The 13,513-nt window shown below is 35.5% G+C and overlaps 1 protein-coding gene, 1 long non-coding RNA gene and 1 pseudogene across 2 annotated transcripts; 1 reads left to right on the forward strand and 2 right to left on the reverse strand.

The window, feature by feature from the left end:
- The first annotated feature begins 1,849 nt into the window (after window positions 1-1,849).
- LOC148295194 (uncharacterized) lies at window positions 1,850-5,021 on the forward strand. The gene is made up of 4 exons (XR_015835053.1): window positions 1,850-2,153; window positions 3,542-3,683; window positions 4,167-4,224; window positions 4,679-5,021. It is a non-coding gene; the product is annotated as an uncharacterized LOC148295194 (long non-coding RNA).
- A 1,818-nt stretch (window positions 5,022-6,839) lies between these two features.
- Window positions 6,840-8,471, reverse strand: LOC110746347 (receptor-like protein EIX2). Its single transcript, XM_021946558.2, has one exon. The coding sequence runs from the start codon at window positions 8,469-8,471 to the stop codon at window positions 6,840-6,842; it is 1,632 nt and encodes a 543-aa protein (XP_021802250.2).
- On the reverse strand, window positions 8,417-10,028 carry LOC148295195 (receptor-like protein EIX1; annotated as a pseudogene).
- Window positions 10,029-13,513: the final 3,485 nt, after the last annotated feature.

Genomic DNA, 13,513 nt, shown 5'->3' on the forward strand with positions numbered 1-13,513 from the left:
GGGAGATGGAGACAGGCGGAGAGAAGAAGAGAGGGAGAGAGAGAATAGAAGAAGCAGGAGGAGGGAGGCAACAGAGAGAAGAAGAGGGAGAGCGATGGAAAAAGAGATGGAGACAGGCGGAGAGAAAAAAGAGGGAGAGAGAGAGAGAGAAAAACTAATTAAAAACAGAAAGGGAGAGAGAGAGGGAGGCCACCGAGAGAAGAAAGAGAAAAAATCATTTTTTTTTGGGAAGGCATGAGAACGTGTACACGTGTATAGCAAGTCCTTTGACAATCGCTTTTGAGCGATTGTGAATAGCATTCCTCTTAAATAAATTGAAATCAATTTTTGTTGGTTGGAAACTTTGGCATTGAATTTAAGAGTCTAAAAAAAGTTAAAAAATTAAAAAGAAAAAAAAGAAAGGGATTGAGGATAGATAATCAAGATTCCAGGTCCTTAACCCATTTCGCAAGGTTGCAACTTGCAAGTCCAATCATGTACACAAAAGCTAGTCTAGTATAGTTTCCATATATAACGTGACAGTTTAAGACCACAAAAGCTATCAAGTCTCACAATTTTTGGTTTTTTGCCCCCATCAATTTTGACCGTTGTGGCCAAAGCTTGCTTTCATCCATCCAGTGGCTCTTTTTTGGGACAACGACTTACATGCACTGAGTTATATAATCTTTTAGATGTGGAAATCTTGGATCCAATAAGTCTTTGGTGACAGATAGTTTGAGAAATACATGTTACGGAGACTTTAAGGGTCTCCTCCAGCATGCAATAGTGAGCGGATAAGTTATTTTGTGTGGTCTTTTTCTTTTGGTCTTGTATTTTTTGGAATAAGTTGTTCTTCATGGTTTCGAGCTAGTAAATGTATTCTTAAAGGTCAATAGATAGTTTATATATAAGTCTTGGTATGTGTACATGTGTTTAGTCTTGATACTCTTATATAGTTGTTTTAATTTATATAGGAGTTTGGATTTATATAGTTAGCCTCTCCCAATTTGGCTATATCAAAAGCTAACCAGTGAAAAATGGCCTTAATTTGCAGAGTTTGAATGAATAATATGGATTATGGAGATCCATCTTGGCAACATAACCGGTGCGATTGTTGCATGAAATCCCTTCCCACTGGCAGCAATGATGACCCACCCAATAAGAAGGCCTACCAGACTGATCCTTAAGATCTTGTTTAAAGCTCACAAGTGCTCGCCTCTCTTCCTCGATGCATTTTGGTTTCACACCAGTGCTTGCAAGTCCAATATCACCAAATAAGCATAATAAAAGGAGCAAATGGTGAAAAATATTGAGGCGATAGATATCCATGATACGAATCAAGTTTTCGCAATTTGCAGAAGATGAGCATACAATAAGTGAACTCATACATTTATACAAGGCTACTTTTTGTTGGTTGCTCAAATTGTAAGTCCATATTGGAGAAAGTGGCACTAGAAGAAAATTACCTTTTTGCGACCAAACTTATCAGCGACGAAATATTTGTGGTCGCTGATAGGATGATTCTGCGACTAAGTTTTCAGAGTTGGTCGCCAATAGTTTCCTGACAATTCCAAATATCAAATTTCAATAGTTGATAATTACCCACGAAATAAGTACGAATTGACGACCAAATTGTTTGGTCGCAGTGTTGAAACCTACGACGACTTTGTATTTTTGGTCGCTAAGTACAAGGCGGGAGATGTAAGAGTGGGCGCGGAAATCATGCGACAAAAAAAGTGGTCGCTAATTACTATAATTTTGGTCGCCAAGTATTTTGTACGCTCAAATTTTTGGTGGCCCGCCCCGACTTTTTATTCTCTTTTTCGCATGAGCGCTTTATTTTTCACCAAATTTTCATTCTGCAAACTATTATTTTCCAAATCCCTCTCTCACTCGTCCCTAACCCCAAACACGCTCTCTCTCTCTCTCTCTCTCTCTCTCTCTCTCTGTGTACCCCAAATCTTTCTTTCGCCATCTTTGACCCCAAATTCTCTGGCCCTCTCTAACCCAAACCCTCTAGCTTTCTCTCCCATCTAGAAACCATCCTCGTTCCCAAACCCTCTCACGCCTACACTCTTAAGGCTCCCTGTCTCTCGCACTCTTATTTTTTCAAGATTTTAGCCTAAAAATTCAATCTGAAAACTGATGGTGCTTCATTCCCAAACACTTTCAAGGTAACCCCCTCTCTCTTTCTCTCTCTATCACTCTTATATTTTCAAACAATGCTTAATTTAATTGTTGCAGAAATCTGGGTTTCATTTGTCTCCCTCTCTGCCTCTTCTTTCCTAAAAACCTAACCTTCTCCACTCTTATATTTCAAAGAGTGCTTAATTTAATTTCTGCTATTTTAATTGGAGAGCAAGTGGCTATGCAAACCGACAACATAAAAGTATGAAATGGGTCATCTTCTTCTTGGATGGTGGTAGATTCTTTGCCTGCCTTGCATCTCCAAACCATTCCTTCTGTATCCTTTTAAAATTGAATGAATCAGATCTAACAAGCACCCATTTCCCCATCTCCTTCCATTTCATTCCGTTGAGGTCTGTTTCTCTGTTTAATTTTTTTATGTTTGTGCAATTGAATTGGTGGGGGTGTTTATATTTTTTGTGTGGTTTTTCAGTTAAGTGTTGGAATTGGTTGTGTTTTCCTTTATTATTATTTAGAAATTTTGGGTTGTACATTCCGATACAAAAATTGTTTTTAAGATGGTTTTCTAATCTGACATTTTTGAGCTAAGATAATTCACTCAACAGTTTATGTTAAATACTAGGGACCAATGTTCAAGCACTCTGTTTAATCCTTGAGTTAAGAGCAGCAGGTAAGTGTGTGTTGACTGCTTAAGGCTGAATAAAAAAGCCAACACTAATAGAAGGTGCTAGTTTGTTTTTAACCAATTAGAGATGGATATATCAATAAATATGGTGTTGGTGATCCTAGCACTTGGAATTAATGTATTGTTGTCTCAGGTTGTGAATCTTTGTAATCTTGGTTTTATGCAAATCTAAGCTTGTGACTTATGCAAATTTGCTACTTTGACAGTGATGATTGAAATGGAAGATATATTCAATTTCAAGGTCTGTCATAGATATGCTTATGACTAATGAAACTGTTAGCTAAACAGTGTGTAGTTGAAGATAAACATGGTTGGTCTTTTTCTCTTTATTTCAGTGTAGTGTGGTGCTCCTATTTATGTGTTTGTAAATGTGTAGGATGAAGTACAATAAGAAGAAGAAATCTTGTTAGGCACTGAGGTGTTCCAGTTAAGATTGTGATTGATTAAAAAATGATAGCAATCTAGTAATCACAATGATGATTATAGTGATTTGATTTGATAAGGTAGTGTTTTGTGTTTTAACTTACAAATGATAAGATAGTGTTTTTTTTCTTTTCTTTTGTTTTGTTTTTTCTAACCTAAGGAAAGATAGAATGCTATTTCGGGCTTTAAGTGTAGTATATATCAAACCAGTTTTAGGATTTGATTTTTTTTTTCTCTATTTGAGTGTAGACTGTTACTCTATTTATGTGCAAGATGATATTTAAGAGGGTTATTAGTTTAGTGCAGGAGACAGAAGAAGGAAATGGCATTGTTATTGCAAGTGAATTGGAGTTTCTAGGTAATCACTCGCAGTAAAGCTCCATCGAATGTTTCTGGGTGGAAAAAAGTGTGGTTGGAGACGAAGAAGGATATGGCATTGGCATTGCAGGTGAGTTAGAGTTCTTTGTTTGTAGGAAGTGCAATTAAGTCTTAAGGTGCTTGGGTGTTGCAGCTTGTTTTCATTTACCTTGTTGCTGCCCCTTTGGTCCACGGCATATTTTTTCTATTTGAGCAATTAGATATATTATTGTCCTTGTGTTTTTATTAATTTTTAACACTTAAAAAGAATCATATTTTAAATTAATTCTGGTCCTAAACCAAAATACCTACATAGGTCTGCCAAGGACTTCTGCACTATTGTTGTTAGTTCACTAAACACGTTGAATAGGATATGGGATGCTTCCTTTCCCAAAAGATTTCTGATGGCCTAAGTTATTTTCCACTCTCTGTCCCCAGACCATCTACCCTTCAGTTCTCGTTATCTCTTTTCTTTTGGGTCATAATCCAGTTCTCTTTATTTTATAATGTGTTTAGAACAATGTCATTTAGGAGTCTAACTTTACTAGGGTAATATCCTGTTTCTGCATGTCAGATTTATTTGAGGAGGTGGAAGGATTTGGTTTGGGGTTTTGGACAGAGGACCATTTGAGGTAAGAACCTCTTCTCATTACACTCAGTCCCATTTAAGGTGATTTATATTTTCTAATGGATTTGTGCTACGCATGATATTAGTCTTTACATTGGTTTTTCGGAACTGTTTTCCTTCTTCATTTGTGGTAATTGATGATTTGATTTCTGTTATTATCACAAAGGCATGCTTAGACAGTTGATATTGAGAAGTATGAAAAATGAATTCAAATTTTATTAAGTCTGTTCAAATACCATTCTTGAACATTCTTAAATATTGATGACCAGTAATCAGTTTTCTTATGTAGATCCAAACTCTTTTTTAATGGCTTATTTAGTTAAGATTGTGAATTTCAGCTTTGGTCTCTCTCTCTCTCTCTCTCTCTCTCTCTCTATATATATATATATATTTTACTTTTTTTGGTTTTGGTATCTTCTTGACCATTGACATTTCCTTATTTTGTTTCTTTTGTAAAGGAAGATGATTGATGAGTTTGAGAAGATCAAGCAAACAATTGGCAGTCTTTGGGATTCCACGATATTAGGTCACAGTCTCTATCCCACAGGTGTTAAAGATCATGACTACAAAACTTGGGGATACAAAAGGAATAGTATACATGCATTTTGTTTTTTGGGTTCAAAATAGTATACAGGCTTAGTAACAGTCTTAGAATGGAGAAATAATGACCGCATAATTTGGTTTTACCAAAGGCAAGAATATATGGAGCTTGGCCTCCATTCTTTCAGTGGAAATGACTTTGAACTAAGGTATTGTGACTATGGTGATTTTGTGAATTATGCTATGTCTATATTTTGCTTATGAATCCCGTTTCCTTTTAAAAAGAAAATGTTGCATGGAGTATGGTATGTTTTTATGCTGATATATGTTGTGTAATTTATAAAAAATTTAGTTGGGGAAGTCTTATGGTAATTTTATCTGGGACATTTAATACAAGTTTTATCAAAACTATATTAATTTAATTATAGAAAAAGAAAAAATGCATAATATTAATATTCAACAAAAAATATTTTTCAGTTTTTAAAAACAATTCAAGAAACACCAAAATCAACAAGCGACCAAATAATTCAGTATTTGAGACAAAAACTTAGAAGTAAACAGATTTTCCTCGACCAAAAATATTGACATTAAATGTAAACCAAGACCAAATTTTTATTTGGTCACCGATAAATTAAGGTTCATACGTATCTTCAGCGACCAACATTTACACTTTTTGAGACCAAAAGTTTAGGACGCCAAAGGTAAATTGCGACCAAATGTTTATCTGGTCGCCAATTCTTTGGACTTTCGCGCCATTTATCAAATTTTACGCGCCAATGAGGCAAGGGATCAACGACAAAATTGTGAGGATGGGCGACGCGAATTATTGGTTTCTTATAAGAATTAGCGACCAAAATAGTTTTTGGTCGTTGTTTCAAGTATCTACGACGCGCCTTCTACGACGACTTGATTGCGACGAAATGTTTGTCGGTAATATTAATCAGCGACCAAAATCATACATTAGGCGACCAAATATATTTGGTCGCCAAATGGGTTTTTCCTTGTAGTGTGGTTTAGTTTGGCAAATTCTAGCCATGGTTCTCTCTGTGTACCTAGTTAATGCATTTTCTTGACTAAACTATATTCTGCTTTTTGGCTGCTCAAATTGTAATTCCATTTCGGAGAAAATGGTTAGTTGTTGGGCAAATGCTAGCTAGCCATGCTTCTATGTGTTTATATGGTGAGTGCAAAGAAATTAACTCATGATATTATTTAATTTTGTTGTATATATACAAAATTTACACATCCTTTTTCTTTTTCTAAGTAAATGGTTCAGCATCAAACCTGACATGGAACAATGAAACCAGATAAGCAACAACAAAATCCACATAAAAATCCCACAAGTTACTAACTTTTTTAGGTTGATCATATCATCATGATTTTTTTTCTTCACTCCTTTGCAGACAAAGCCAGTGTTTTCTTTAGTACTCATGATGGCTGTTTATTATTTGGACGTAGGACGACTTACATGCACCAGTAAGTCTTGTATCCCATATATGTTTGAAGGTATCTTTCCCATAAATGTTGTCACCAAGATCAATCATTGACAATGAAGATAAATTTTGCAAGGAAAAAAGGAATTTTACCGCCAAAATCGTTTTTGTTCAACTTCATTCATATTTGTGATGACACAATCCATTAAAAAAATTAAACTAAAAAAAAAAGAAAAAAAACTCAATGGTGCATGTAATTTTTATTTTTATTTTTCATACAACATAGTCAAGGGATGAGACGAGTTTTCCACCTCAGAATGCATCTCCGTACAAAGATTAAAACTAGAGAAAAGTAGGCAAAACACCTATACTTTTCAGGTTACGGTTTTAATAAAGGCCAAATATACTTCAAATAATAACAAAGATGAAGAACAAAGTTCCAATATATTTAGCGAATAGTCATCTTTTCCCATCTCTCTTTGTGAAAACATAAGCAAGAGTGCATCATAACTTTATTTTAGCATCCCAAGTACATTTATTCGTACTGTAAATAATTGATACATGGAAACACTAATTTCATAGCGTGCAAGTATCACATAAGCAAAAAAGAAAAAAAGAAGAAGAAGGAAACACATCATATACTATATTACACATCACAAAACTTCCTTTGCAAATGAGCCACTTTCAATGCTATTGCTAGTGTTACCTTATCTTTGATGTCATCAACGAATCGAAAATATGCATACCTCCATGATTTCTTCACGATTAATGTGCCACAAACACCCCAAAAACCTACTACAAAGCCAAGCACCATGCTCACATAGAACCACAACTTATCATTTTCATCTTCATTACTGTGTTTTGCATTTGCAGTGGTAGAAGTGTCATCTTCAGGGCACTTGTTTGGGAGAGGAATCCCGCACAGAGATGGATTGCCCGTATAAATTGACGAATCAGTGAACGTTTGGAGTTGACTGCCCAAAGGAATTCTTCCCACCAAGTTGTTATAAGACAAATCCAAGTGGGACAAAAATGTTAAAGATGCAAGGGTTTGAGGAATGTGTCCTGAAAGATGGTTGTGTGAGAGATCAAGAGTTTCGAGACCATGCATATTTCCAATCTCAGTGGGGATGTTACCTGTCAATTGATTCCTCGACAAGTTCAAGGTACCCAATAGAATGAGGCTACATATCTCTTGAGGGATTTCACCTCCTAAAATATTTGATGAAAGATCAATAGTCTTTACCAGCATTAGAGTCCTGTTATATACAAATTCTCTTCCTTTAACTGTTAGGATGGTTTGCTCAGTATAGTTTCCATCAAGTCCTTCGAAATCATCAACAATGAGAGAAGTCAAATTATTCAAACAGCTGGGAACAGTACCTGAAAAGTTGTTGTGGCTGAGGTCAAGGATGCGAAGGTAGCGAAGATTGCACAATTGTCGGGGAATATGTCCACTAAAAGAGTTGTTTCGCAATTGTAGCATGTACAATATGGATCTACTTGATCCTCCTATCCATGAAGGTAACCTCCCGGATAATTTGTTGCCTCCAACATCGATACTCATCAAAACAGAGCAATTTTGCAAGGAGTCAGGAATTTTACCTCTAAAATTGTTGTTGGTCAGATGTAATTTTTCAAGAGAAGTTAATTCCCCGATTGAACTGGGAATATCACCAGAGAGATTGTTGTCCGCAACATCTACAAACCTTAAGTTCCTCCCCGCACTCCTCCATGCACTAGGGAATTCTCCAGTAAAATGATTGCTCCTTAGGGAAAGCAGTACCAAGTTTTCCAAGTTGCAAATAGAAGGTGGAATAGTACCATTCAATTGATTCTCTGAAAGGTTCAAATATGCCAAGTTGGGCATCAGCTGGTCAACAATGGAGGGAATTGGCCCCGAAAATAAATTGCTTTCGAGATCAAAGAAAAAGGCATTACTAGACCAAAGTGGGAGTGGGCCCTCAAATTGATTATGACTCATACTTAAATAACGTAAATTCGGAAATCTCATCAATTGGTTGGACGGAATACTTCCTCGGAATCGGTTGTAAGATAAATCCAGATTTCTGAGTTGGGAAGATAGCTTCAAGAACCATTCATTTGGGAAGGAATCAGATATGAAAGTATTACTAAGGGTGACATCTACTAGTTCAGTCTGAGACTGAAGCCATACCCCAAAATCAGGACCTACCCGACAGTTGGAAATCTCAATTGTGTGGAGCTTGAAAGGAGGAACCCAATCATAAGCCACGTTGAAAATGAGGGAAATGGACATGGTTCCATTTTGTTGTTGTCCAGATTCAAGGTTGTACATTAAAATATGTTTCAAGCTGGTGAGATTTATGAAATGGGCTTCCGTTAAAATGCCTTCCCATGCATTGTAAGATAGATCTAGTTCAACTAGTTTGGAGAGTTTTCCCAAACTTTCTGGAATGGAGCCATTCATATGATTTCTATTGAGGTCCAATGTTTCCAAGGATGACAAGTTTCCAATAGATTCTGGAATTGAGCCCCAAAAAGAGTTATAAGGAAGGTGGAGATGCTCCAAACTTGTTAACGTTGCTAAGGAGGCCGGAATATGGCCTTCCAATCCACAATAAGACAAATCTAGTGACCCTAAGACTGTATTATTTGGAAAATGTGACAAACTCTTCAAAAACTCGTCAAGCCCATCACCATCAAAATTGTTCTCCCGAAGACTTAACATCTTTAACTTACCCAAGTTTCCAATGACTCTCGGAATTTGACCTTTGAGGCCCAAATAAGATAAGTCTAGGTATTCTAGAGATTTGAGGCTTGTAAATTCCCTTGGAAGTGTTGGATTGAAAGAATTCCAGCCTAGATCAAGTTTAATGAGGCTAGTAAGATTGAAGAGCCAGCTGGGAAATGAAGAAGTATTGAAAAAATTAAATGCCAGATCAAGGACCAAAAGTGATGTGAAGTTAATTCTATGTAGTGATAGTGGAAGACTTTCTATTTCGCAATCAGATAAGTGTAGCTCCAATAAGGAAGGAAGCATGTTAACATCATGCAGCGAATTTTGAACTCCTGCACTACTAAGGTTCACTCCTTTGAGACTGAGGTATTTTAAGGAAGAGAGATGAGAAAGCCAATTCAAGTTTTTGGAATGTATTTCGAATGAGGAGTACACATAATCGTTAGGACTGAGGTCAAGATAGTTCAAGTTTGACAAATTACCAAGAGAAGGGGGAATCTCTCCCCCAAACGATGTAAAGGAGATATTGAGATACCTCAGAGTTTTAAGCTCCCCAAAGAACTTAGGAATGTGGATCCCTTCAAAATTATTCACGCTTAAGTCCAAGTAAGATAAGTGTTTCAAGCTAAGCAAAGAAGGATTTATCTTACCCCCCAAGCAAGACTGCTTATAAGCAACCTCGTCCCACTCTTCATAATCCCCGATATATGGATTCCGGAGATCTATTTTGGCGACATGACCGGTGCGGTTGTTGCATGAAATCCCTTCCCACTGGCAGCAATCATGACCCACCCAAGAAGAAAGCCTACCAGACGGATCAGTAAGATCTTGTTTAAAGCTCACAAGTGCTCGCCTTTCTTCCTCAATGCATACTGACTTCACATTAGTGCTTGCAAGTTCGATATCACCAAATAAGCAGAACAAAAGGAGGAAATAGTGAGAAATATTGAGGCGATAGATATCCATCATAGGAATCAAGTTTTCTCAAGTTTGATGAGCACACAATAAGTGAATTCTTACATTTATTTATAGAAGGCTAGGAGTGTGTAAATATTTTTTTTCGTCAACATTCCATCTTCATGTTTCACGCGTTTACATTTGGTGTGGATTCTGTATTCCTTTTTGGCATGCGGCAAGGCTTTGATGGGTGATGCTGTAAAGACTTTGAATTTGAAGGGTCTCCTTGGTAGTGTGTATGTGGAAAACCTCATTTCCTTGTAGTATTATCGCTTATATTAATAAATAAAAAAATACATGTATGAAATATAAGGTAGATATATTTCAAGAAAATTAATAAGTAATTTCATATATAAATACAAATTAAGTTCAGAAAAATCAGAATACAATCGAGTCTAAAACTTGGTTCTATTCTATCTCCTCACAATACTCCATATTGCTATATTTCCTTGTCACTGTTTCTTTGATAGAAAGGGAAGGGACTGACGATAGATAATCAGGATTCCAGGTCCAGGTCTCCAATAACTTATAGGTTGAATATCATAAGTGGAGGCTTAACATAGAGGTATGAGTGACATCTTCAATAAGAAAATAGTTAGAGGTTTGATATCTAATATTTTCCAAAGAAAAAACACACATATATAGAAAGCATCACTATTTTTATCTCTGTTCAAATCATAATACACTACTAAACATCACAAAAATTTCCTTTGGAAACGACCCACCTTCAACGCAATTGCTAGTGTTCATTCTCATCAATGCTTATGTCTAAAACATTACTCTGTTTTTTGAGGGGAAACATTATTACTCTGATTATTTGCTACTTTCACACCACAAATGGTTTATTTTCCAAGCAAGTGCAATGTGGTAGGTGGAGTTAAAATGCATTTTCTTGACTAAACTGTAATTCAATTGCTGAGAAAGTGCTTAATTATCCTCTGTGCTGTTTTTCATTTCCAAATGTGTAAAATCCATATATTTTAGTTTTACTTGGGTTTTTCTCAGGTCTTGATCGTTCTAAGCCCGGTATGGAGAATGCAAAGAATGCTGGTCAAAGTAGATCATTCAAACGGCTGGTTTGTCATCAATTTCGCTGCAAGTGCAAGTGGTAGTTGTAAGAATACACCTCTAGCGGCATATCAACATCACAAAGGATTACAACATAAGACTTATGCAATATTAATAACAGATTCACTATTGATACATAATTGTCAAGGAATACATAGATGAAACAAGAACGATCTTCTACTCTCTGCAAGTCTCAATATGTTCTAGCTATCAATAGGTCAAGCCCAAAATAGAACTTGGCGACTTGTGAGTGCAGGGATCAGGTCCTTTTATATTGATCAAACCTTAACCATATCTCTCCTATTATAGATAGAGTTAGTGTTTAAACAAACTGATAAACGTAAGCAATTGAGTCCTTATCAATATAATATAGCTACCAAGTCTGTCAAAACTAGGAGTCTTAGTACAACTGATAAATACAAACCCTATTATCTTGTTCTAATATGATAAACACAACATGTGATTATGCCAACTCACATAAGTCATCTTACATTCTCCCACATGAGTGTAGCATAATTACATTTTATTACCATATCAAAACAAGACAACAGTGATCACTGGGTTCATCAACCATCAGTGTTACTCCCAAAACAGTTGTCGAAACTGATGCATATGCAGAATCTTAGAAAACTTGACACAAATTCAGCTGTACCAGCGCTCCAAGATCACATACACATACACCAGAAACACATTACTGTAGACATAACGGTATAAGTGAAGAGTTAGGTACCAAAATAACTCCCACATTTCTGATCCAAATAATAGAGTTCCCAAGAAACTCCTAACATTGTTTCCAGTATGGAAATTCAAGCTTGAACAACAACATAACTTAAAATAAACTTGCAAAGTTCAATAAAGAAAATAATAATCACGAGGAAAAAGCATTGCATTAAAGAAATAAGCTAGGTATGTAGAAATTACCTTGCTCTTCCACATTTAAATTGAGTCAAAAGACTCATGTAGACCCATGTGCGTCACAAAATTCTTAAGAGAAAAAAAAACTTCACAACCAAAACCTCAGTCAAACAATCTTAACACCTTCTTAGCTAAAACCCAGTATGACTCATCACGATTTGCTTGAAAACTAACAAATAAGCTGAGTGCAAATGACAAGTCTTGATAGTAGGCCTAGTAATGAGGTGAAGCGCTCCTCGTCCTTCACACTTGTGTTGTACTACTCATCTTTGTACCATGCAACCGACTCACAAAACAAACGCATACCATAATATGATATATTCTGAAATCTCATAAAGTAGTGGCTGCATCTCTGGTAACCTTAATTTCCTGTCAAAAAACAGCTATATATTGCACAACCTCTTTAGTTCCCTTCACCTCATCAACCTTTAGATGCTACTGTCTTTAAACCTGTTTAAGACCATGAAGAAACTTATAATTTGCACTCATAACTTTCTTTCCCCTTTTCAACAAATCCTGGAGGCTGCTGCTACATATATCTTCCGTGAGATCCCTTTTCCAACTTCTGATATGTTTATGAAATTCAGGAAATTGACGCCAAACACTGAAGACTTATTAGATTTCATAGAACCGTTACAACAGAAAACTATGACATAAGGTTGTCTGTTGTATTCAAAATATAGAATACGGTTTCACCTTTGGGCAAGAAACTATTCTAAGAAGTTTTGCATAGCCTAGCATAAATTCACAAGAACCAAAACTACAAATTCCAACACCTTTAGGCAAGATGAAATTTATACCTTTCAAGGTCTCCATGACTCACTATACATTAGTTTATAGTAGAACCCAGTAGATAATTTCTTTGGAAATCAATCTACTAGTCATATTCCATAAACTACAAATCTGAGTTTTCTAAATAATCCTCTCAGAACAACATCAAATAAGCTACTTTGGTAGATTATTAAGTTGGTCCAAAATAATTTTAAACAGATATCGAGTTTTTGAATAACAAACTAAATTTCTTTTAATACTTTAAAAGAACATAAAGCCACCAGCCAAAACAATTGAATGAGTCAATTGAATCCTGGTGTTTGTTAATGCATTAAAAAACACAGCAATCATCACTTAATTGAATCGAACTCAATAAACAATTTTGTGATGATTTTGACAACAGCTGATTTTCCAATCATAAACAACATGAAATATATATATATAAAATTCAATTTGATACCTATCACCAAAAGGATGCATATATATACACATATATTTTTAAATGAAAAATAAATAAATAAATGAATAACTCTTCGATTTTAATTGCGATACATAATCAAGAGATGGGTTTTCTTTTATATTACAAAAACTATTATAGATTTACCGAAACCAGAAGGTAAATGTTGCTCTATATGTGTCAAAACAAAATGTATAAGGACACAAAAAAGTATATAATCACATCACAATTTTGGTTTATGAGAATTATTAAATCACTTTGGCGAGGAACGAAAATCCTGCTATTAAACTTTAGCCAAAACATATCTGCTATTTGAAGGGAATCAAACCCTTTTGATCAAACTTAGGAAAGCTAACAATAATCATGCATTAACCAAACATAATCCAACCAGAAAATATAATTTGGTATTACTTTATGCATAAAACAAAAAACA

Source organism: Prunus avium, chromosome 4, assembly GCF_965620075.1.
Source record: "Prunus avium chromosome 4, drPruAviu1.hap1.1, whole genome shotgun sequence".
Taxonomy (NCBI): Eukaryota; Viridiplantae; Streptophyta; class Magnoliopsida; order Rosales; family Rosaceae; genus Prunus; species Prunus avium.